The sequence below is a fragment of the Papaver somniferum genome, chromosome 8, assembly GCF_003573695.1.
Source record: "Papaver somniferum cultivar HN1 chromosome 8, ASM357369v1, whole genome shotgun sequence".
Classification (NCBI taxonomy): domain Eukaryota; kingdom Viridiplantae; phylum Streptophyta; class Magnoliopsida; order Ranunculales; family Papaveraceae; genus Papaver; species Papaver somniferum.
The window spans coordinates 31,269,383-31,292,963 of NC_039365.1; the positions used below are offsets into that span (position 1 = coordinate 31,269,383).

General features: G+C 36.6%; 2 protein-coding genes across 2 annotated transcripts; both read right to left on the reverse strand.

Moving 5' to 3' along the window:
- Positions 1–2,941: 2,941 nt before the first annotated feature.
- LOC113305349 (noroxomaritidine synthase-like) lies at positions 2,942–3,466 on the reverse strand. Its single transcript, XM_026554404.1, has one exon. The coding sequence runs from the start codon at positions 3,464–3,466 to the stop codon at positions 2,942–2,944; it is 525 nt and encodes a 174-aa protein (XP_026410189.1).
- A 127-nt stretch (positions 3,467–3,593) lies between these two features.
- LOC113305351 (alkane hydroxylase MAH1-like) lies at positions 3,594–4,496 on the reverse strand. Its single transcript, XM_026554405.1, has one exon. It carries the CDS (start codon positions 4,494–4,496, stop codon positions 3,594–3,596), a length of 903 nt encoding a protein of 300 aa, XP_026410190.1.
- Between the last annotated feature and the right edge of the window lie 19,085 nt (positions 4,497–23,581).

The following is a 23,581-nucleotide window of genomic DNA, read 5'->3' on the forward strand; positions in this document are numbered from 1 at the left end:
GTTAGATTTTTTATTTTTTTGTCTTCTTTGTTTTATTTTTACTGTTGGCAACTAACTAAAACTTCAACTAAGATTTCAGTATACTTCACACAATTTGTGTTTTAATAATGCACCCAACAAGCTTGCTCCTAATTGGGATGTAGGCATGATAGTGGTGAATCTACTTATATTTCTTTTGTCCGTTTAGATTAAGGAGAAAAAAGGCTAGAAATTACAAAACTACAAAAAGGGAGCACAGCGCATGATTTTGATTACACTGTGACAATATATGCCCAGAGGTCTCTAACTCTCTATGCTGTTGGTGCAACAGAGAACACTTCAAAGGCTTGATTGTGTCGGGATTTTGTCTAGGATGGCTATCCATGGGAAGGAATTGACTTCGTGGAAAATTTTCTTTAGCTTTCTAGATGATATTTAAGACTTATGAAATCATCATCAACAAAATAAATAAATAAATAAAGACACCCAACCACACAACCAGAACGACTATATCTCCGTTCGACTATTGGTGTTTATTGAGAAGATTAGTATGGTCGAATAGGTAAACCACATCGAAAGTGCACACATGGTGACTGTAAAAAGATACAAATGAATGACATTTTAGAGATGATATCATGGGCTCTATAATCAAGGTTTACTATATCGCAATAGTGATGTGTAGCACATGTTACATGTTAGTTTTGATAAAAGAAAATTGTATAAAAGTTAACATAACAGAAATATGTCTCGTGCGTAGAACACGTAACTTATCATATTTGGAATTTTATAGAAGTCTGACTTCACTTCCGATTTTCAGTACTTACCATATTAGGATTTTCTTTCTAAATTAATATATAAAGGGGAAAAAATCATATATTTTATGTAAATTTTCTACAAAAATAAAAGAAAAGAAATAAGTAGGAAATACCATTAGGTCCTAGAAATAATATATTAGAGAGAGTCTAGTCCAGTTGACCCAGTCAACTGTCTGTTTGGTCCTTTTTGGTAAAATATATTATAGTTTGGTCCTAAAAATTATGGTTTGGTCCTAGGCTGATATCATGGATGATGTAAATGTCATTGTGTGGTGGCAGAAATACTCTTTTGGGGCCACATATATAGACAAAATCACTAAAAAATATCTCATTCTTAGATTTACATTCTCTCTCCTCTTTATTTTCATATTTGTTTTCTCTCTCCTAATTTTTTCAGATCTAGTTTCTCTGTTCTTGATTTTCTTTCTCCGTTTTTACTGCTGATGTTTGATTTTGATGAAGATGATGGTGTTGAAGATGAAGATGACGAAGAATCATATAAAGATTATGAAAATGATGAAGATGAAGATGCCTTTTTGATTTATTTTCTACTGTTGAAGACGAAGACGAAGATGAAGATGCGTTTTTGATGTTTCTGCTCGTGTTGAAGACGAAGATGATAAGGTATTTGTTTGCTGCTCGTGTTGAAGATCTCGATTTGTTGATGTTTTTCGTGTTGTTGATGATTTATGTTTGTTGCTCGTGTTGGAAATCTCGATTTGTTGATGTTTTTCGTGTTGATGATGATTTGTTGATGGTTTTTCGTGATGATGATGTTTGATGCTGCTGTTGAAGACGTCGAAGAAGATGAAGATGATGTTACTGATGTTTTTATATGGAGTTCATTCCAGAAATGAAGTCTGGTTTGTATATGTTTTTATATGGAGTTCATTTCTGGAATGAAGTCTGTTTTTTTAGGTTTTTATATGGACTTCATTTCTGGAATGAAGTCCGTTTTTGTAGGTTTTTTATATGGAATGAAGTCTGTTTTTTAGGTTTTTATATGGACTTCATTTCTGGAATGAAGTCTGTTTTTTTAGGTTTTTATATGGATTTCATTTCTGTTTTTTTAGGTTTTTATATGGACTTCATTTCTGGAATGAATTACTAAAAGAAAATAAGTAAAAATTAACAAGGAAGGGTACTTTGTCAGTTTAATATTTTTAAATAATTATGGACCAAACAGTAAAGGCGTTTTCCTAAAGGACCAAACAGACATCGGCCCATCTAAAAAAGGACCAAATGATATTTTTCTCATAAAATAAATACACCTCCACGTGGCGAAGCCCCGCGCGCACGGCGCACCAAATCAAAAGTATAGGTTAAAAGAAAGGAAAAAAGCCGGGTGCGTAAGACGGACACCAATCTAGTAGATATCATTCGTTTATAAATAGGTCTTTACCTCTCAATTGTAGTTGAGAACGGAAAGATAAAATACAGGTTATATTATAGGTATAGGGTAATGAGAGAATACCAAACTCCTAGTTATCCATTTTCGCTAAGTCGGAATTGACGTCATAAAACATGCGCCATAAGATTAATATCTTCGGTAACTTTCAAACGAGAACCACCCTATTGTTTTTTATTAGAGCTAAAACTAGCTTTTTCACAAATCAGACGTCTTAAAAACATTTTTCCTTTGCTTCAAAACAAATAAATATAAAACAATTTTTCGTGAATGCGATATCTGAACGGATATTTATCGGACTGCTAAAATCCGAACCTGTGCATGTTCAACATAATAGATATGGGATGATATAATTTAAGGATATAGACGGGACAGCATAAAATTGAGCAACTGTTACTTGCATCCACTGTGTAGTAAGTAACCCGGGCACACAGTAAAGAGGTAAAAAGAAATGAGATTCTGTTTGACCATTAATGAAAGAACAACGCCTAACAAAGGTGCCAAAAACATAAGCTAGACAAGAGGACATGTGTGAGACGTACACAAACAGAAACAGAAAATAACAGATAATAGTGAAAGCAGCCACAGAACTGTTAAATGCCACCATCTACGACCAGCTACAACCATTACTGAATTTGGCGAGAATATTAATTACGAAACATGCATCACATGCATGCATCATTTGTTAGAAAAGGACATTCAATCCTCTTCGACATGGCGCGTATGCAATATCATATATCTAAATAACTCTCTTTTGTATCTTGACTTCCAGTCCTTTCTCCATATGAAGAGAAATAGCTGGTTTAGGACGAACATGCTGGCCTTCCAGTACTTCAATTTGAAAGTTGAAGAGCACAGCTGCAACAAGAGCCTTCATTTGTGTAAATGACAGATCCTTACCTAAACAACTACTTGGTCCTAAGCTGAATGCAACGAACTTAGAAACGTTTTCATGACGGTTTAGCTTCCCGTCATCATCTATCCATCTCTCCGGCCTAAATTCTAGGCAATCTTCTTCCCAAATCCATGGCATTCTTCCGACGGAATAGAAAGGAATTATTATCTCCATCCCTGGCTTTACTAAACTTCCATCTGGGAGCACAGCTTCGCTCAACACGGTTTTCCTACTATAAGATACCGGTGGGTATATTCTCATCGATTCACATAATGCAGCATGCAAATAAACCAACCCATTTATATCATCTGAATCAAAAACCAATGGCCACTCACCGTCCTCAAATAGTTTCCCCGTTTTTGAGGACATTAACACTTTCAATTCTTCTATTATATTTTTCTCGACGGAAGGTGTTTTTGAGACCAACCAAAAGAACCAAATGAGACCCGAAGCTATGGTATCCTTTCCGGCTAAAAACAGACTAAACATGGAATCTCTAAGGAACTTGGTCATTTTTGTGTGGCGAAGGAGCAAAAATTTTCTTATGATCCTGAGTTCTATTTATGTATAATGATAAGAGATCAAAAGTTTTTACCCCCTTAATCAAGTTTGTTCGCTTTTGGGAAATATATTCATAGAAGTGCGTGTTTACTGTTTTGACAGCTTTAGTCACCTCGCCCTCCCTACCAATTCCAAACAAGCGCATTAACTTCCACATGAACATTGACATTGTATGCCTATAAAACACGCCTTCTTGTGCGGCATCAATAGCTTCAGCCAAATCATTAGAAGGAAGTTGGATAGAGAGGTAATTTGCATGCTTTCCAAATATGGTATTCATGTTAACATCGAAAGCGAATCTTGAACACACCTCCTGTAAATCAATGGTTGTACCCGTTTTAGCTAATCGAACTAATAAGGGAACTACCTGATCTTCTACAACCCCGCGACACATGTTAGACACTAGACCTTTGTACTCACTAGATATAAACGCTGCATGAGCCATTCTTCTCTGTACTTTCCAAGCATCAGCATCAACATTGAAGATTCCATCACCTAGTGGATCAAAAACTTGCTTGAATTCTGGACCTTTGGGGAAATTGTTGGAATGGGATTTAAGAATATATTCAATGTTTTTGTCGTGACAAGTTACAAAATATTTGAGATTTGAGAAGATAGGTCCATCAAGAAAGAAAGAACCTCTACCAAGTGAACAAAATACCTCAGTAAACCATTCAGGTAAACGGTTAGAATTCCTTGCCAGGGATGGAAGGGATCCAAGGAAAAGCCAGTAGTCAATGGCTTGACTAGTTTTCTTAAGAAATAAACCTATAGAGAGGAAACAGATAAGGATGAGTATGAGAATTGCAGGCACAAAAGACTTAAATAAGTCATCCATTTTGGTTTTTCAGATGACAATGTATTGCCCTGAAGTTGATTTTATAAGCTTATTTGGACTCAAAATATATGATGCATCAATGGCATGCACGATCAATAGTGATTAGTGGTTGCACCCACATACTATTCATAGTTAGTGAAAGAGACTAATAGAAGATACTCTACCTTATTTACGGTTACGGAATATTCTCCTTAATTGACCAAAATAATAATAATATATACGGCCATTATCTCTCAAAAGAGGGGAAGGCATTATACCAAAAACTCTAACATGGTATCGACCTAATAGCCGATCCTCTTCTTCTTCTTCACCTACTTCACCAAAATCAACAATGGCAGGAGATAAAAAGACAATCCATCCGGCGTTTGCTATCAACAACATCAAAACCCTAATCCCTATTATCCTAAACATCAAACAGGATGAATACTCATCTTAGGTTTTTCTGTTTGAACTCCATCTTCAGGCTCATCGCCTTCTTTTTCTCATCAATGGAGACAAACCCCCTGCAGATGTTGACGCCGACACCGTGCTCCAACTCGACGCTCTCTGTCGACAGTGGATGTTCTCCACCATGGCCAAGGGTTTAATGCTCACCGTCCTCAAATCTGGCAAAACTGCTAAAGAGCTTTGGGATCATCTTAAGAAACTCTTTCAAGACAACAAAGGTAACCGCGCTGCGACTCTTGAACGTAAGTTTGTCAATCTTAAGTTTATTGATTGCACTAGTATTGATGATTACTGCGATAAGCTAAAATCCCTGTCCGATCGATTACTTGATCTTGACTTTCCCATGGATGACAAACGCCTTGTGATCCAACTTGTCAACGGCCTTCCGGAGGAATACAACACGGTAGCCTCTTTTATCCAACAATCAATGCCGACGTTTGATGCCGCTCGATCCCAGCTGCGTACCGAAGAGATTCGACGCTCCCAACAGCAATCACAGTCTGCACCTACGGCTCTTGCCGTTGCAGCTCCAACCACAGATCGCAACAACCAGCGCTCACAGTGTGGTGGTCATGCCAGACGTGGTGGTCATCGTTCATCTGCTCCAGCCACCGAACCACCCTTGCTGCCAACACCTCCGTCCCCTTATCAGCTCTACGGTGCACCTCATCCTACGTACAACATCCACTGTCCACCATAATGGGCAGTACCACCTTGTCCGTATCCTACAGCACCTCCGGAAACACATTGGCAACAACCTTCCAGCCGCGGTTCCTTCCAAGGCCGTGGCCGTACTGGTCAGTCACGCGGTCGAACATCTGGCGTTGGACTGCACAGGCATACCTTACTCCATCCACGGAATACCTTCAACCAAGTGACATTGCCGAAGCATACATCTCCATGAGTTTATACTCACCTGACGACGCTTTCTATATGGATACCGGTGCTACATCGCATCTCACTACGGATTCAGGTACTTTGAATACTGTTTTTAATACTAGTAATATTCATTCCATCTTAGTTTCCAATGGTCACAGTATTCCAGTCACTGCCTCCGGTACCAAGTTCATAGATATTCCGTCTCGCACCCTAAAACTCAAAGATACTCTTGTTGCTCCCGACATAATCAAAAACTTGGTTTCTGTTCGTAAATTCACCACTGATAATCATGTGTCTGTTGAATTTGATCCGTCTGGTTTTTCTGTGAAGGATTTGAATTCGAGGAAGATTCTCCTTCGATGTAACAGTTCCGGGGAGCTTTATCCTATTACTGCCTCTGCCGTATCACCTTCAACATCGTCTCTGTCTCATCCTATATCCCTTGCCGTGTGCTCTCATGACATTTGGCACAGCCGTCTCGGCCACCCAGGGAAAGCTATCTTAGATAATTTACGTGCAAACTCTTCAATTCAATGTAATAAAACTCAGTCTACCAAACTTTGTCATTCTTGTCAAGTTAGTAAACATGTTCGTCTGCCATTTTTTGAATCAAATTCTGTTACTTTTGCTCCTTTTGATATCATTCATAGCGACTTATGGACCTCACCATTACATGTTGAGACCGGTTTTAATTACTATCTTATATTGTTAGATGACTTCACAAATTATCTATGGATCTTTCCTCTCAAATTAAAATCCCAAGTTTATACCAAGTTCTTGGAATTTCGTTCCTTCGTTAAAACTCAGTTCGAACGTGAAATCAAATCTTTTCAATGTGACATGGGTCGTGAATTCGAAAACTCATCGTTTCATGAATTTGCTCACAAACATGGGTTAGTTTTCCGTTTCTCATGCCCTCATACCTCCTCTCAAAACGGCAAAGCTAAGCGAATGATTCGTCGTGTCAATGACATCACTCGCACACTTATGTCTCATGCATCTATCCCTCCCAAATATTGGGCCGACTCCTTAAACATGGCCGTCTACCTCCACAACATTCTTCCTTCCAAAATCCTAAATTTCTCTTCTCCGGTGTCCATTCTCTATCAACGTCAACCAACCTACTCTCATATTCGTACTTTTGGTTGTCTTTGCTACCCCAATATTTCCGCTACCACTACTCATAAGCTTTCTCCTCGTTCCACTAAGTGTGTTTTTCTTGGGTTTCTAACCCATCACTGTGGTTATCGATGTCTCGACTTAGCCACTAACAAAATCATCTTGTCTCGTCATGTGACCTTTGATGAAAACGTGTTTCCATTCAAGAACACTGTCTCTACTTCATCACACTGTCAAGACTCTCCCTCTACACCATCTTCCACTCTCCTTCCCTTTCGTTTCTGTTACCCAACATCTCATAATCCTACTGTCCAGCCTCCTTCCGCTGCTACATCAGTTCCTTCCTCTACTGCACAGCAACACCCTGACGTTGCTCCACCATCTTCCGCCACTGCACATACTCTGTCTCCTGCAATACAGCCCTACACACCTCCTCATCGTCGTTCCACTACAGCACCTCACCTCCATATTCCCCCACAGCAGCAGTCAGCTCCCACAGCTCCTGACACCAACACTTCAGCACCTGCAACAGCGCCTGACTGCACTACTTCAGCGTCTGACTGCACTATCCAGGCGGTCACGCCTTCATCTTCTGCTCAGCCTGGCACTTCAGCCAACTCCTCTCGTCCTGTCACTCGTGCATCTCGTGGAATCTTCCGTCCCATTCACAGATTGAATCTCAATGTTCAGACACAACAACACATCTCCAATTTGCCAAAATCTCACCTTTATGCTCTTAGGGATCCCAACTGGACCAAGGCCATGCTAGATGAGTTTATTGCTATGTTAAAAACTAACACTTGGGATCTAGTACCACGACCTATTGGATCTCATGTTATTCGTTCCATGTGGTTATTTCGTCACAAGTTTAATGCAGATGGTACATTGCAGCGATACAAAGCCCGTCTTGTTGCCAATGGTAAATCTTAACAGGTTGGGGTTGATTGTTTTGAGACATAAATCAACATCCTAGCTACCCCAACAATCCATTCCGTACATTTTATTACTCTCTATCGGTAAATATGAAGCATGGAGGATCCACATTCATAAAGGGCCACTGATCCGCATTCATAGTGACAATCCTTCTCATAAGTACTCTACTCTTATTGTCTTTACATGTCACTTGTAACAGAATGGAAATTTTAAGTCGTTTCATATAGACCTCATCATAATGGAAAGTATTTTCTGTTGATAATTGTCTTTACCAAGCACCCTTCGAACTGACATTCTTACATAACCAAAACGTCGAATGATCAAAGGGGATGAGTGAAATTGGTAATTGAAAAAAAATAGAAAAAAAAAAGGAACAACTTCTAAATTTCATGATAGAAACTACACACAGGAATGATGGTCTTCATGACCTGGTCTCCGTCTAAGTACCAAAAAATTAAGAGAAGCAAAGGCTAAAGTTCCCATATTTATTTTCCTGGCGAGATTGGGGTATACCTAGATTACCTGGGCTATACCAAATGAGACGAAATAAAGTCATTTTGAAGTGAAAAAAAAAACCCTTAACCAAATATTTTTAAAATGGCTAAATTGCCCCCACCACTAATTTAATTGAAATGATTAGATTAGTTAAATTAATTAGTTGATTTATAAGTTGAGTTTTAGAAATAATTGAGAGAGAGAGGTAGAATGAAGTAGTAGAGGAAGTTTTGGGGGGGAAAAGTTAGGGTTTTTGAGAAATTTATGATACGAGTGGCATGAGTGATTGTAATCTTGATTTTGAAGTGAGGGAGTTTTCCAACTTTCCTCCTACAGATGAGTAGTTGTATGATGACCAACCAAATCATGATCAAATGGATTACATGCATGATCCTCACTTTTATTTTCCTCAAACTCAAGATGGCTATGGAAGTGATGAATGTGTTGAGCTAAATGAAGAATCTATTGAACCATTATAAGAAAAAGGAGCTGAAAATAATCAAGTACAAAGCTTACGTGGTGAAGATTGTGATTTTTCCATGCAAAAAGATGGATTTTGTATATTTTTTTTCACTTTTTCCGCCCAGTATCGGCAAGGTCGACGATTGTCGACCGTGCCGACAACGATAGTCGACATTGTTTCTCTTAATGAAACTGCCGACTTTTCATGAGCAGTAATCTAGCCGGCGAGGTCTTAAATTTGAACCTTTCCGACTTTTTATGAGCAGTATTCTTGTCGGCAAGGTCTAAAATTTGAACCCTGCCGACTAATATTTTTTTCAGCACAGGAAACGTGATTTGAAACATGCTTAAGACGGCATTGTTTTGCATACGTCGACCCTGTCGACTGTTATTTGGTCGGCAGTGTTTTATTCTTAGACCAAGCCGGCTGTTCTTTGGTCGGTTTTGTTTTACATATCGACCCTGCCGACTTTGGTAATACATATCAACTAACTTTTGATGTTTTATAGATTGTTGCATTGGTACCGATGACGGATCAGCCTCAATCTCATAATATTAGGGGTCCTGATGTTCCTCACCCATTGTAGTCGGCTGGTTTGATGAGGAAAACCATGCCGACTATACATACGCAGACGGTGTTAGTAGACTTTTACGTGCCGAAACGCTTTGAATAGTATGATGCCGACTAACATTGAATACAAGGATTCTTAAAAACTTAAAAAACTTTTGAAACTTAATTAGAGCATACGAACCTTAGAAACTTAATTAGAGCATACAAACCTTAATTAAAGCATACGAACATTTAAAACTTAACCCTAACACATTTGGGACATAGATAGTATCTTTTTCCGGTACACAATTTCTTAGGAGAGGTAATTAGCTTCATCTTACCGTCGCAACATGGATATGTGCATGGTAGAAGGTTGATTTTAGCAACTTCATCTTCATACGGAGCTAGGCGCTCATCTATCCAATAGAAAAACCCACAACAAGTGCATTTTGAAGCATACGGCTGATATACATCTCCTATTGCAGCTTTCATGAGAAAAAAGAATCCCTTACAACCTTCAATAGTGCATTTGCTTCCTTCAAAGGGACAATCGTTTGCAAAATGACCACTTAGTGTACAAAGACTACAAATATTTGGTTGTGTTGCACTTGAAACTTCCATTCTTTATGCAAGGTTGAAGATGAAGTTGAGAATGATTTTATAATAACAACACACCTGATTTCTTGATTTTGAAATTTATAGCCGTTGAGCATTTAATGGCTTGTACTTTGTACCTAAAAAGTAATATTTTATACTACTAACATTCAAGTCGGCAAGGTCGAGATTTAAAACCATGCCGACTACATATCCCTGACAGCACTATAGCATATATCATGGGATGGTTAGCAAGGTCGAGCTTATAAACCATGCCGACTTTGTAAAACTCTAATATATATTTGTCTAAAACTGCACAAAAAAGAATAAGTTCTAAAGCAACTGAAACTGAAAATTAACATAAGTCAGATCTAAAACCACAATTTAAATGTTCAAAACATAATGTACGAGTTCAAACCACAATCTAAGTTTCTAAACCAAGTGAAACATAATAAAATTTAAGAATTTCATGGATCCTTCTTGTTGTTGTTATCTTCCTCCACATCACTAGCTTTTTCACCATCACTAGATTTTTCACCAGCATCAGCTTTTACTTTTCCCTTCCCCTTATATGGACCTATGTAGTCATCGACCTCATTGTAATAGGGGGTTCACTCCAGAAAAGTCACATGCCCTGTTATTGAATCAATCGCATCTTCTTCCTCTGATGATGATGTGCGTTCTTCATAGTTGAGGGGATTGCTAGGACTTCCCATAAACCTTAGAAATTCTTCAGGATCTTCCTTACCCATCAAACATAGTTTTCTTACAGGGCAATTCTTTTCAGTTTCATCTTTAGGTTCTTCATCGTAACCAGGATAAATCTTGTCAAGAAATTCCAATATCTCTTCTGCATTGTGAACAACACAATTGATATCTTCTAGTTTTGGCTCTGGGAACCTAAACAATACACAAATAAGAGATATGAAAATTCTACACATTGAAACATGGTTATAGTCACCAAGTCGGAAAGGTCGAGAATCTAAACATTGCTGGCTAATACATAGTCGGCATGGTAGTAATCATATTACACGCCGACTAATAAAAAGTTGGCAGGTTTATATTCAATAATAATGCCTACAATTAACCCAGCAAAATCAGGTTTCTATGACCTAAAGTCGGTACGGTATAATTTTAAGAACATGCCGACTAAAGGAAAGTCGGAAGGGTTTGTTTTGATTACCATGCCATCCCTGGTTAATGTTTCGCAGTCTCCATGGATGATATGAAAAGTCGGCATGATCTTCATGTTACTACCATTCCGACTGTCACTAAAATCCAAAGGCCGACATCTTATTTCTAAAAAACCTTGCCGACCTAAAATCCTGAAAAACATAGTTTTCAATTTCTAACTTAATCTAACAATCAAAAAACACTAAACAATAATGGGTTTGGGTTTAGAAATCACTTACAGTTTTCTTTTCACCGACGGAGGGTTGTTTTCAACATTCTCAGGGATTGAACTTTCGGGTTTACTGGTTCCAATTTTTCCCTTACCTTTTTTCTCTGATTTGAATCTTTTGATACTTCTTGTTGAATCTGTGTTATCTCTTTATCGTTTGCAATCAACCATTTTTCAGGAAAATCAAATTTTTGATGCAGAGCCTACATCCCATAGATGTGCGGCCCAACTAGCTATACCTAAAGTTTTCCTTACATGTATATAAAGATATTACAGATATGTAATTTGGCTAATGATCAATAAGAAACCTTCTCCTTCTCTGCCTCTCTCTCTTCTTCTCTATGATTTACTGCAACACGTTATCGTGCACGAGCTCGACCCTGTCTATGGCCGATTTTTTTTTCCATCTTTTGAATTCAATGAAAACGACATTAGAGAGAAAATCTCAAACAAACCAAGACACCAGAATCAAAAGTTCCAGATCTGCAAGGAACTTTCGTCAATGAATACTCTGTCCCATAATTTTGTGTCTTGACGAAAATTTCTCCTCATCAGCAACTGAATTAAGAGATTCATAAACAAAAAACTATAAAGATAAGTATCTCATTCCTAATACTCTATATCTAGATCGCAATCTTCAACTTTTCAATAAGAAAACGATTTATAGAAATTTTGGGTTTGTAAATAAAACCCAAAACTTTGATTTACTATTTGAGAATTTGATTCATTTCTTAATTAATCTCTTCATCTCGGTCTATTTTTCGAATGAAAAATCTCACAAAAAAGAAAAAAAAAATATCATTAGTTCTTGATAAAATTTCTTTCAAACTTTTGATATATTATCTCGATCTAAAATCGGGATCTAGATCCGTATACAGCATCTTTGGGTCTACGTTACCCATATAATCCATTTCAATATCATGAGATTTCATTCTCCCGATCTAAAATTGAACTATTCATGAAAAAAAATTAGTAATTTATACATTAAATTAGATGGAGAAATAATAATAATAATAATAATAAAAAAATGTAGTCACAGAAAGATGATATCTAATGAAAATCTTATTCGTGAAAGGTTTCTTTTCAGAAATATTGAACAAAGCCCCATTAATGGTGGAGCCGTTACATCAAATGGAGTCGTTACATCAAAGTGCAACAAGAGGTGAACTCTTTCAAGAGTAAGATGAAAACTCGTCAATCTGCGTATCTACTGAATCAAATGAAAGATAAGTATTCACTATTATTTAATTACTTACCCTTTTGCATCATAATCACCCAACTTGAATCAATTGGAAATACACATGGCAGCACATCGTACTTTTTATCTTTAATCATTAATTTTGAACTGAGCTTTTGACATCAAAAAAAAAATATAGCTTATTTGTTTTCATATGATGTAATTTCTGATTCTGGTGTACAAAATCTATAGTGAGAAAAATGATGCAGAACTTAACACGTATGTAGCAGCTATATGCAATACTTATGCGGCTACCTTCAGGACTTAACACGTTTGTATCACCTATGTGCAGTATTGTTGCCTTCAGAACTTAACACGTTCTCGTCCTGATATTGTCCATCATCCAGTAGGAAAAGTGGCGTTGTTCCAATCCGGGTCCGTCTGTTCCGATTCCTCCTTGATCCGGGTCCGTCTGTTCTGGATCGGTCCTCCTACCTTGTCATGTTCCAGTTCTGGCCATGTTCTGTTGCTGCCTGGTTTTGGGACGTGCGTGGCTAAAGCTGTTCCAGTTCTGTATATATACAAGGGGAACTAAATCTCAAAGGTATGTAACTATAAAACAAACATGGGTTCTTACATCGAGTGCTTGTTAGGCTTATTTATTTGTTCGTAGAATATGCCAAGTTTTGTTTATTTTTTCCTTAAGATAAGTCCACATTATAAACGGTTAATTTTAAATTTGCTTATCTCGATCATTAATAATTTTGTCTTAATGCTATTTTGTTCTATTGAATATGATATTGGCTATGTTTGAATGATGCTTTTTTTTTGTTCAATTGGTTGTACCAACTCGATCCTAATGTATTCATTTGAGGTTTAAAAGTACCTGAGAACCATTTTTGCATACATGATATTTTCTCCCTAAATTTGAATTTTCAGTGGGATGTAATCCACTTGCTCGACTATTAGTTTCAAAAGATATATATTAAATAAAGTTACATGTATTCTAATTTTTGTGGAAGAACTCACAAAAGGTGATATGAGTCAGAAAATTTCAATTTCTCTACTTCATCCATTATATTAACGAACCAGTATATGTTGAAGTATGACAATAAGAGAAGTATCTTTAGTAATATATTCAACCTAACGTAAGTGGTTGACATGTGTAGTGAGGTTCTCTTGGCCCGTTGAGATAAATAAATTTCTCAAATTAAGCTAAATATAACAAAAATTGAAAATGGAAAATGACTCATAAAGCATGAGAAATGGGACATATATATATCATGGGATGAAGCTAAAAATGTAATTTTAGGTTCCATCATAAATGCAAGAGTTGGAACTGCACCTAGTTATAGGTGTTGGTATATACAATGTAGTGTTTGTAACATAGTAGCAACCAATTTTCACATCAACTTTAATGGCAACAAGAACTTTGCCTAGACAATTTACTATTTAATTGAACTAGATCAAATGTGTGCGCTTATGGAATGGAAAGTGCATCATTCCCACGAGACATATATTCTCTAAAGCACTTGAGATATATCTGGATGAAATGTAACATATATTCATTCTAAAGTAATTGAGTTGAATCCGATTTTTGTTACATAATAAAACCACACCAATTATTAAATCTCTCAAGACTCAATGTCTAAGCTCTGTATGTACTAAAGGATAATCACATCTTGTTAAGTGAAAAGGGTGTTCATGTGTGAACTATTACCTACATTTTGGAAAACTAAAAATGAAGTTGATTGCATCTATAAATTATTTCTATTAAATGTGGAAGGAAGCATATTCTTAGAAAATTAATGTGTCATTCTAGTGAAATGCAAATCACTGGACTTGAATTACTGAATCCATTTTAACCCCAACAATGAATCAATTGGGATTGATTTATAAAGACTTTGACATAACCATAAGGCACCATGATGTTCCGTTTTGAAAGTAATAACACGGGAACCACTTCATTTGAGTGTACAAGACAATGAACTAGTATAATGCAAAGTTACGACATCTATCACAATCAGTGATTTCTAAAGTTACTAGATTTGCACTGCCTCTCCCCATTATGCTTTAACGTAATAAAGCACGTCACTCATCTTACAAAGTCTTTCTATGGTAAAACATGATTGAGACCATCCTGTTTTACTTAGATGCAAATGGAAAATAATTCATTCTTCAGAGAAATAAAGTGTTGTTAGTGAACATATATCCATGCAGAATGCGGGCCACTCAAGTGATTTATGGCTCCGGTGGATGATTCGACGCGTTGAATCAATTATTACTCACAACAAACGATGTGTTTAATTTTTTTTTTAAAATTCCTAGCACATATTACACAATGCAAAGTGAAAAGGCTCACCATCCTTGTAATGCTAGAGAATTTATATCAAAAGGAATCGATGAATATTACATATTTAATATGATTAATATAAAGCATCTTATACCCAATGGTCTCGCGGAAGCTATCATCAAAGGTTATAGATGGTGTCTAAGGAATAGGTTATGCGTACAAACCTACCTTTAAATGCTTGGGAAATATGCAAAACTAACGCGTCTTTACTTAATTCGTCTTAGAACCCAAATGAGTTCACAACAATTATATATGTGCGTTTTTATTAATTAGTCATCCTTTTCTGCGTACCAGTTGGTAACTGGATTTAAGCCTGACATTCGTATTCTTACGCATTTTTGGTTGAACTATATATGTGCCATTACGACTCCGCATCGTACTATGATGGGTCTTCAAAACTGTTAAGTATTTATGTTGAAAATGAGTTCCCAACAATTATCCGCATTTTAAAACTTTTGGCAGGAGATTTCTTACCGCTAGATTTGAGGATTATCACTTTAATGAGACAGTCTTCCCGTCGTTAGGGGGAGATAAAAACATATTTTCTAAGCGAAATACATGACTTGTCGTGGTGTGTTCCCACTGTGTCTCATATTGATTCTTGTACTCCACAAATATAAATGTGAAGTGACAAAGAATAATCGATTTTCAGAATGTACACTGATGTTGCTAAAGTGACAAGATCACACATACCAGCTGCAAATATTCCTGCAAGGTTAGAAATCCTCAGTATGGGGTACACCATAGACTAAGGTGTTGCAACTACACTTGGTGGAAGTGTAGTTGAGGCCGTGGATCCATAAAGGAAGATGGAGTGACCACCAAGTTTGATCAATGCTCACCTAGAAAGGAAGTAGATGAGTAATGAACAACCTAATTTGTATCATTAATGAAATCATCTCATTTGATTGTCTATGACTATGTCCATGAATCAATACTGCAGGACGCTCCGAAGCTTAATGATTCCAGAGAACAATGAAATCCTAAAGGATTATGAGAACACACACGAGTTAATGGAAAGATCGTGCGATCATATTAATGATTATTTTTGTATATAGTTGCTCAAGGAAATAGAGAACGATGAGATCGAACCATGCTCCTTATTGTTTAATTCAATAAATAGCATATTTGGTCTACACAATCCAGGTAGAACTTAGTTCTTTGGCAAATATACGGGTATTTGGTGTGGTAGTGCTAACCAACCAAGTGTAAAGCCTATTGGACATACATAATAAATTTGTCACAAAGCATAATGAGAAGAAAGTAGTCTTAAATTACAAAGACTCTTCTTGTGGCGCGAGGTTTCTCACAAAGCCCTGGAATTGTTCTATTGTAATGAACGTTATAGAGTTCCGCTACTTAGTTAGCTTGGTAATTTCAAAAGGACTTGAAATGCAGCATATGTATGTGGTTGTTACGTATCTCTGAATGAATCAAGAGATAGAAGATATTTACAAAAGTACTTGATATACTTTTGTTTCCAAAATCAAGTAACTCTAAACAACAGAGTGTGTTAACAATTAAATATAACGTTCACTTATAGATTGAAGCAATCAGGCGGAAGTGGTATACCCGTCTAAGTGGCTATTTGATTTGGAGGGGATAGACAAGTAAGTTATTTTTCCTTGCGTATTCAAAAGAAAGTTTTTGATTTGGAATTGTAGCTATCTATGTCGATGGTAAAGACATGACGGGTGCTCTTGATGTGATAAGAGACCTTAAAAGCTATTTGAAATCCGAATTTGAGATGAAAAATCTGGGGAAAGCTCGACCGAATACTGAGCTTGTGGTATACTATTCCACCAGTTTGCATATGTCTAAAGTTGTCAGGAAATTTGACAAGGACATGCATCCTGCTAGCACTCCCATGGTTAGTCGAGGTTCAGATGTAAGTAAGTGACCATTTCATCTAAAGGAAGATGACGAATATGTGTTGGTAGATGAAATTCCCATATCTAAGTACAATAGACGCATTTTTGTACTTAGTATAATAATGTACTCGATTAAATTTTACATCCTCAGTGAACTTGTTAGCTAGATATAGCTCAGCGCCAACGCAACGTCATTGAAAAGGTATAGTGAATGTAATCATGTACTTCAAAGTAACCATTGACATAAATTTGATTTATCCCTGCAAAGACATAAAAAGGAATGCTAACGAAAGTGCAATCCTAAGGTTGTTGATTATGAAAGAATAATAATATCTTCTCCAACGAAAGTAATCAGGGGGAGATATGGTAGACTATTTCCTAAGTCATTAACGATATTCAGTTCGAAAAGTACATGACTAAAGGAACTCTCTGGAACAACTTTGAAAGTAATCAGGGGGAGACGCCGATATCAGAGGGAGGATCCAAGGATATGATGTGGACATATTTTACTTCGAAATTGAAGTTGTGTTGTAATCTTTTTCCCTTCGATCGAGAATAGTTTTTCCCACAGGGTTTTTAACGAGACAACACTAGAAAACATCAAGTATGTTGAACGTTGCAGACATAAAGATCAGGTTGATATTACTAAAAATATCTGAATCAAAGAAATGAAACGTGAGAGTCTGTTAAGCAACGTAACTTCCAGAATCAACAACAGAGTCTTATAAACATTCAAGTCACAAAAGTTAAGTGCGGTAAACTCCTTTTGACTGCATTAGACTAATGGAAATTGTCTGATATGAAGGGGAGCATCTAATAGTGTGTTGAACTATTTTCCTTCACCGAGGTTACTTTTTCCCACATAGTTTTGTTACTCGGCAAGGTTTTTAATGAGACAACAACAAACACCTAGAATTAATTTCCCAACTAAGGCTATTATCTTTCCCACAAGGGTTTTCTTCCTTAGGAGTTGTGAAGCAACCAATCAACTTCAACGAAGTAAAGTGATCATCTGCAACAGATCACCTTTGCTTGCATCTGTCATGTTGTACTCTTTTCCCTTCGTCAAGGTTTTTTCCTACTAGGGTTTTCCTTGTCAAGGTTTTAATGAGGCAACATATTCGAGTCCAACTACGTTCTAAGTTTGCTTAGTATTGTACTCTTTTTCTTTAGCTCAGGTTTTGTTCCTATGGGTTTTCCTGACGAAGTCTTAACGAGGCAATTGACTTAGACTAGTCGGTCCTTGAAAATCGTATTACATGTGATGAACTATATGTAAAGTACGAGATAACATGTGAAGTAGTACATGTGAATAGTTGTATCAAGGTTTTTGTCCCACTGGGTTTTTCCTTATCAAAGTCTTAATGAGGCAATTGATTTCGGCACAAGTCATCAAGGAGAGGACGACATTTGAAGAACTACATTCGACGCACTATATGTGAAGCACTACATATGAAGTCTTATTGGACCGCACAAGGGGGAGTATTGTAGGGCCTACGGCCCATAGATGTGCGACCCAACTAGCTATACCTAGGGTTTTCCTTACATGTATATAAAGATATTACAGATATGTAATTTGGCTAATGATCAATAAGAAACCTTCTCATTCTCTGCCTCTTTCTCTTCTTCTCTATGATTTACTGCAACAGTTTTTCAATTTTCAGAGATTTTTTCTTATGAGTTTGATGGAAGATCGATGATGAAGAAGAAGAGAACATTAAGAGAAGACTAACGGTTTGTTTAAGTTTTTAATTTTAGGGTTATTAGATTAAGTAATATGGTTAATTATTTCAAAAGTAATAAAGTAAACTCACCCATGTTTAGCCTCCCCTTAATAAGGGCACTATGTCCATATAAATTTGGGTATACCCCAATTAATCTGGGTATACCCAAATCAAGCCAGGTTTATTTTCGGCTCAACTTTCGTGGCTTTGATAAATGAAGCCCAATTATTAGAACTACCTAAATATCCCCGACAAAAGAAGAAACAAGTTCTTTTAATGGGAACCTTCATCGTGCTTTAGCCATATGGATGAAAGCTTTTACTGAACCTAACTCAGTTCCTGAAAAGTAGACCAAACATTAAATTTTTGTTGTTACGAAGTACATAGAGAGGAGTTGAGGTGGAGTCACAAATTTAATGATAACACACTGCTGCTAACTACTAAGTCAGTACATAACACTCGTAAATAGCCACTCCAAAATGACATTTCACTTGGATCACAAACAAGTCTGAGAAATGAGAAATTCAGAGAAGTCCGTTGATTTAAAACTAGCTAGGGGCATTCTTGGCCTTTGTCAAACTTTGACCGAATGGCACGGCCAATATTATATACCACGGAGGCACGGACAAATTAATATTATGGGGTTTTGATAACCGGACGGATTGTGGTATAACTGGGGATACTTATTTTGTTCCCAACCAAGACGGTGGACTAAGGGGTTTCTAATGTGTGTGAAGTTACTCAATTACCCTTTCCTTAATATTAGCTAAAACTATCCATTTTGGTTTGAGATCAAAACCTTATTCTTTTCTTTACCTTATTCTTTTCTTTGTCCTTCATCATCAATCTAATGATCAATTCTTTTTTCCTACTCTATATTTTATCGTTTTTAAAAATTTTATTTGAGGAAATAATATAATCAATCAGAAAATTGTCGATTGATTCTTTCAAACTCTATCTAGTACTTTGTATTGTTATTTGAATGATAAATTAGATCAGAAAATTTGAAATTGTTGAATTGCAGTTGCACAGTCTCATGGTATTTTTGGGTCGAGCATGACGACTTTTCATTTCTATTTTTAGTCGTCAAGGTTGTAGGATGAATAGCATGACGACTTTTCCGAGAGTTTTGTTTCTGAAAGTAACATTCATAGAGTCGTTATAGTTCGAAAGCTTTACCATGACGATTAATAACTCCTAAAAAACAAGTTTTCATGTGTCCAGTTTTGTTATTGGTCGTCATGATTTTGTAAAAATAACATGACGACTAACAAACAATCATCACTGTGCTGAATTTTCGACCATGACGACTATAAATGCGAAAAAATAATGTGTGGTCGGCATGCTTAGTTTTAGTCGAGCGTGCCGATTAATGACTCCCTGGAAACAAGTTTTCCTGGGTCCCAATTTTGTTATTAGTCGTCATGCATGGTTTTGAAAAAATAACATAACGACTGACAAACAATCGTCAATGTACAACATTTTCGATCATGACAACTATAAATCTGAAAAAACAAATATTTGGTCGGCATGCTTTGTTTCAGTGGAGCATGCCGACTTTTCATGGACTGAAATCTGAAAGTATTTAGTCGGCATCTTTTTCTCAGTCGAGTATACCAATTTTTCATAATGTGATTTTTGAAAGTGTTGATTTCTTTTATTAGAAGTGTTTGGCTTGTGTACTTTCATTTTCGTTACAAAAACAAAAAAATTTTCTTAAAAGTCTTCCAACAAGATCCAAAAGTTCAATCTAACCAAATCAAGATTTCAAAACTTCCAACTCAACTAACTAATCTAACTAAATTAATTAAACTAAAAAGGTTGATTAGTACTAATTAAACAAGGATAATTCAGCCATTTTCAAAAATATATGGCTAAGCGGCTTTGAATTTTACTTCCAAATAATCTATTTTGTCTTATCGGGTATACCCAACTAATCAAGGTATACCCCAATCTCACCAGTTTTTGATACATCTTATTAATTTAGTTTTTTTCTTTTTTTTTTTTTTTTTTTTGTTGATTGAATGATAAAGAAGAATTGCATGATCAAAAAGGATTAGATCACTAAGAGAAGGGGGAGAGAAAAGAAAGGAGAATAAAAACTGTCTAAATGCATATCAGTTCATGGAAACCAAGGCTCTTATCAGCCTAATACAAAGAGTTACATTTTTTGTTGAGCACGGAGAGTTGCATTTTTTATGTTTAGAAATTAAAACTAGTTGCTTCGTATAAGGTAACAGAGGAGGATAGACATGCATGAACTCGCTTTGTAAGCTAATTTATGCGCCACCTGATTGACCTCACTGTGAAGAAAATTAAAAATTACAGAACATGAGCTATTTGGCTAGGTCCTTGGTTTCTGATAGCGGTGCAAATGGCCACTAGTTAACTTTGAAAATAATTTAAAATTATAGAACTGATTGTATCCTCCATAAAAGCTAACTGAGGTTCAACCCCAAAGAAGAGTTACTCACGGTTCGGCCATCTATCTGGTACGTGTGGCTGATGATTGAGGTTAAGTTAATGGGCGTGAAGCAATCTTTTTCAAGTTTTTTCAAGAAGGTGTAGTGAGCACGGCAGGATCCAATATCACCAGGTGATTTGAACTAGCAGAGAAGAGTAGCAGTTTTGGAAATGTATATCCTGTTTATCAATTAGGAAGCTTGTTTTTCTATCCTTCATGGATGTCCCTTACAATCCAATTCAAAAATGACTCGGCTCTTTCATTGTAGTTGCAGGAAATCCTACAACCACATCCTTAATGAAATCTATAGATTAACTCAAGTAATCATCAGAAAATTCATAAGAACATTCATTCGATCTTTATTTTGGATACAAAATAACAAGAAAACTCTAACTTGGAGAACAAACAATCTTTCTCTCTCGTAAATTCCTTGTGTAAACTCCCAAAAGATCTCTCTCAATACAAGGTCACTCGGTCCCTTATATAGGAGTTTACATAGTCGATGAGAGCTAATAAAGCCCTTATTTTCGGATCTGGCGTGCGTCATTAACGCACGCTTACGTTGACTCTTTCCGCACGTGCTCTATAACATCACATGGCTCTTCACACTTTTCTCGTGATTAAGCTGACATCATCCGATGCGTCATTCTGAATAAGCTGTACGTGATTGTATTCGCTTGGTCTTGATAATCAGTACTTCGCATGCGTTATTAATGTGCGGTATTCTGTGTCTACATTTTGCCTCTTATCATGTCGTTTGTTTGGAAGAAGAGGGAGATATGAGAAACTTCAATTTATTTTTCCGCACCCGTTCATCTCTTCGTACTCTTCCCTGCCGACATATTTCCTTAATTTAGGCATGTCAACTTAAGAGTGTCTTCCATTTAGAGCATTACTCGGTCGAACTTGCATGCGTTGCTATCTCAAGCATGTTTGTCAATGTTAGTGATCAAAACTATAAGTCTTGATTTCTAGTCTATTATAGCTAAGTCTCGGACTAGGATCGAAAGTGTAGTTGATCTCAAAGGACTTCATGGCGATTCATCATACAAGTAGAAGAACTACTCAAGGAACCGGTGGAACTTCTCGAAAAAAAGGTACGTGAAGACTTGAACTTATCTATCGCTCAAAAGTCTATCTACTCTATCTCCTACTCTTTGAGACAAGAAGTCGTATGTTATATATATAGACTTTGATTATATACATTTGATATTTCGAGCCGAGTATACCTCGCCTATCTATATCTCGAAATATGAGTTGGTAAGCTTTTCGCTTTAACCAAGTTTATCTTTACCATGTGACGAAAGTCATGATATATTTCGATCATCTTGAAAATTGCTTTGACGAGAAATGGTGTAACAACTATATAACGTCCTCTATGAATGTTTCAATGATTGAAATGAGAGTTCATATTACATAATCAATGGTGGACATAAGCATTGTTGTGGAAACACATTTATGTATAAGTATTATTCCTTGAACCAAAGTTTGCGAACTTTGTTGGTCAAGAGAACCGGAAGAATGACGTGAGCCAAATCCGCGAACTGCCGAAGTTCTCAAACCCGAGAATTTCTGCTGGAGTTGATAAACTACTTGCGCGAAACTAAGTCCGCGAACCGGAGAAGTTCTCATACCCGAGAATTTATGCTGGAGTTTGTAAACTCTTCCCGGTAACTTAAGTCCGTGAACCTAGTATGCGAACTTGAGAAGGTTATATATCTGAAGATGATCTCTGAACTAAAATTAAAAAGACTAAGGAATGCAGTCTGCAAACCGTGGCTATAAAAGTTCATGAACCGATTCAAGCAAATCAAATCATCTTTGATTCAATTGTGTCTTGTGTAGTACATGAGAATTGAACAACTCTCTAACTAGTTCATCTTGAAGTCATTTGAAATAGTTATGGTGAAGAAGAACGTGGTTGATATGGAATGCTCATATGGCTAACCTTTTGGTTAACTATTGTTGAACCAACAAGTGCATACGTTTGGGTACGGTTAACAAGCCTAGAAGAGTGCATTGTCAAGTGTGTCTAACAAGCTAAGTTTTCGATCTAATGGTTGAGAAATATTAGCTTGAATGTAAATCAGGTTTTCATCTAACGGTGGCTATTGATTGCTTTGTTACCAAGGTAACTTAATTTCAAACCCTGATTTGAAAGACTATATAAGGGGAACTCTAGTATCTGTGCAAAACTAATCCCCACACCTTACGTGTGATACTAGTTTGCGTGCTAGAGTCGGTTCTCCTTTAACCTTTGGTTTTCTTCTTATAAAACCAGGTTAACGACTTAAAGACTTCGTTGGGGTTGTGAATCCAGACCGATACTACTTTTATCGTAGTTGTGTGATCTGATCTTGCATCTTCTATCGTATGAGTACAACCAGATTGATTGGCTTGAGATTGATATCCCCGATAGGCAAGATCTAAAAAATAATCACAAACATCTTCGTCTCATTGTTTGTGATTCCGCAACATCTTGTTTCGCTACCATACGATTAAGATTGTTGTGAATTGATTGATAACTCTAGGTTGTTCTTCGGGAATATAAGACCGTGTTATCAATTGGTTCCTGTTCACCTTGATTATTATCAAAATACGAAACAAAACTTTTT

Coding starts and splice junctions, on each gene's coding strand:
- LOC113305349 (XM_026554404.1), bottom strand. CDS start 3,466: ATGTCCTCAAAAACGGGGAAACTATTTGAGGACGGTGAGTGGCCATTG.
- LOC113305351 (XM_026554405.1), bottom strand. CDS start 4,496: ATGGATGACTTATTTAAGTCTTTTGTGCCTGCAATTCTCATACTCATC.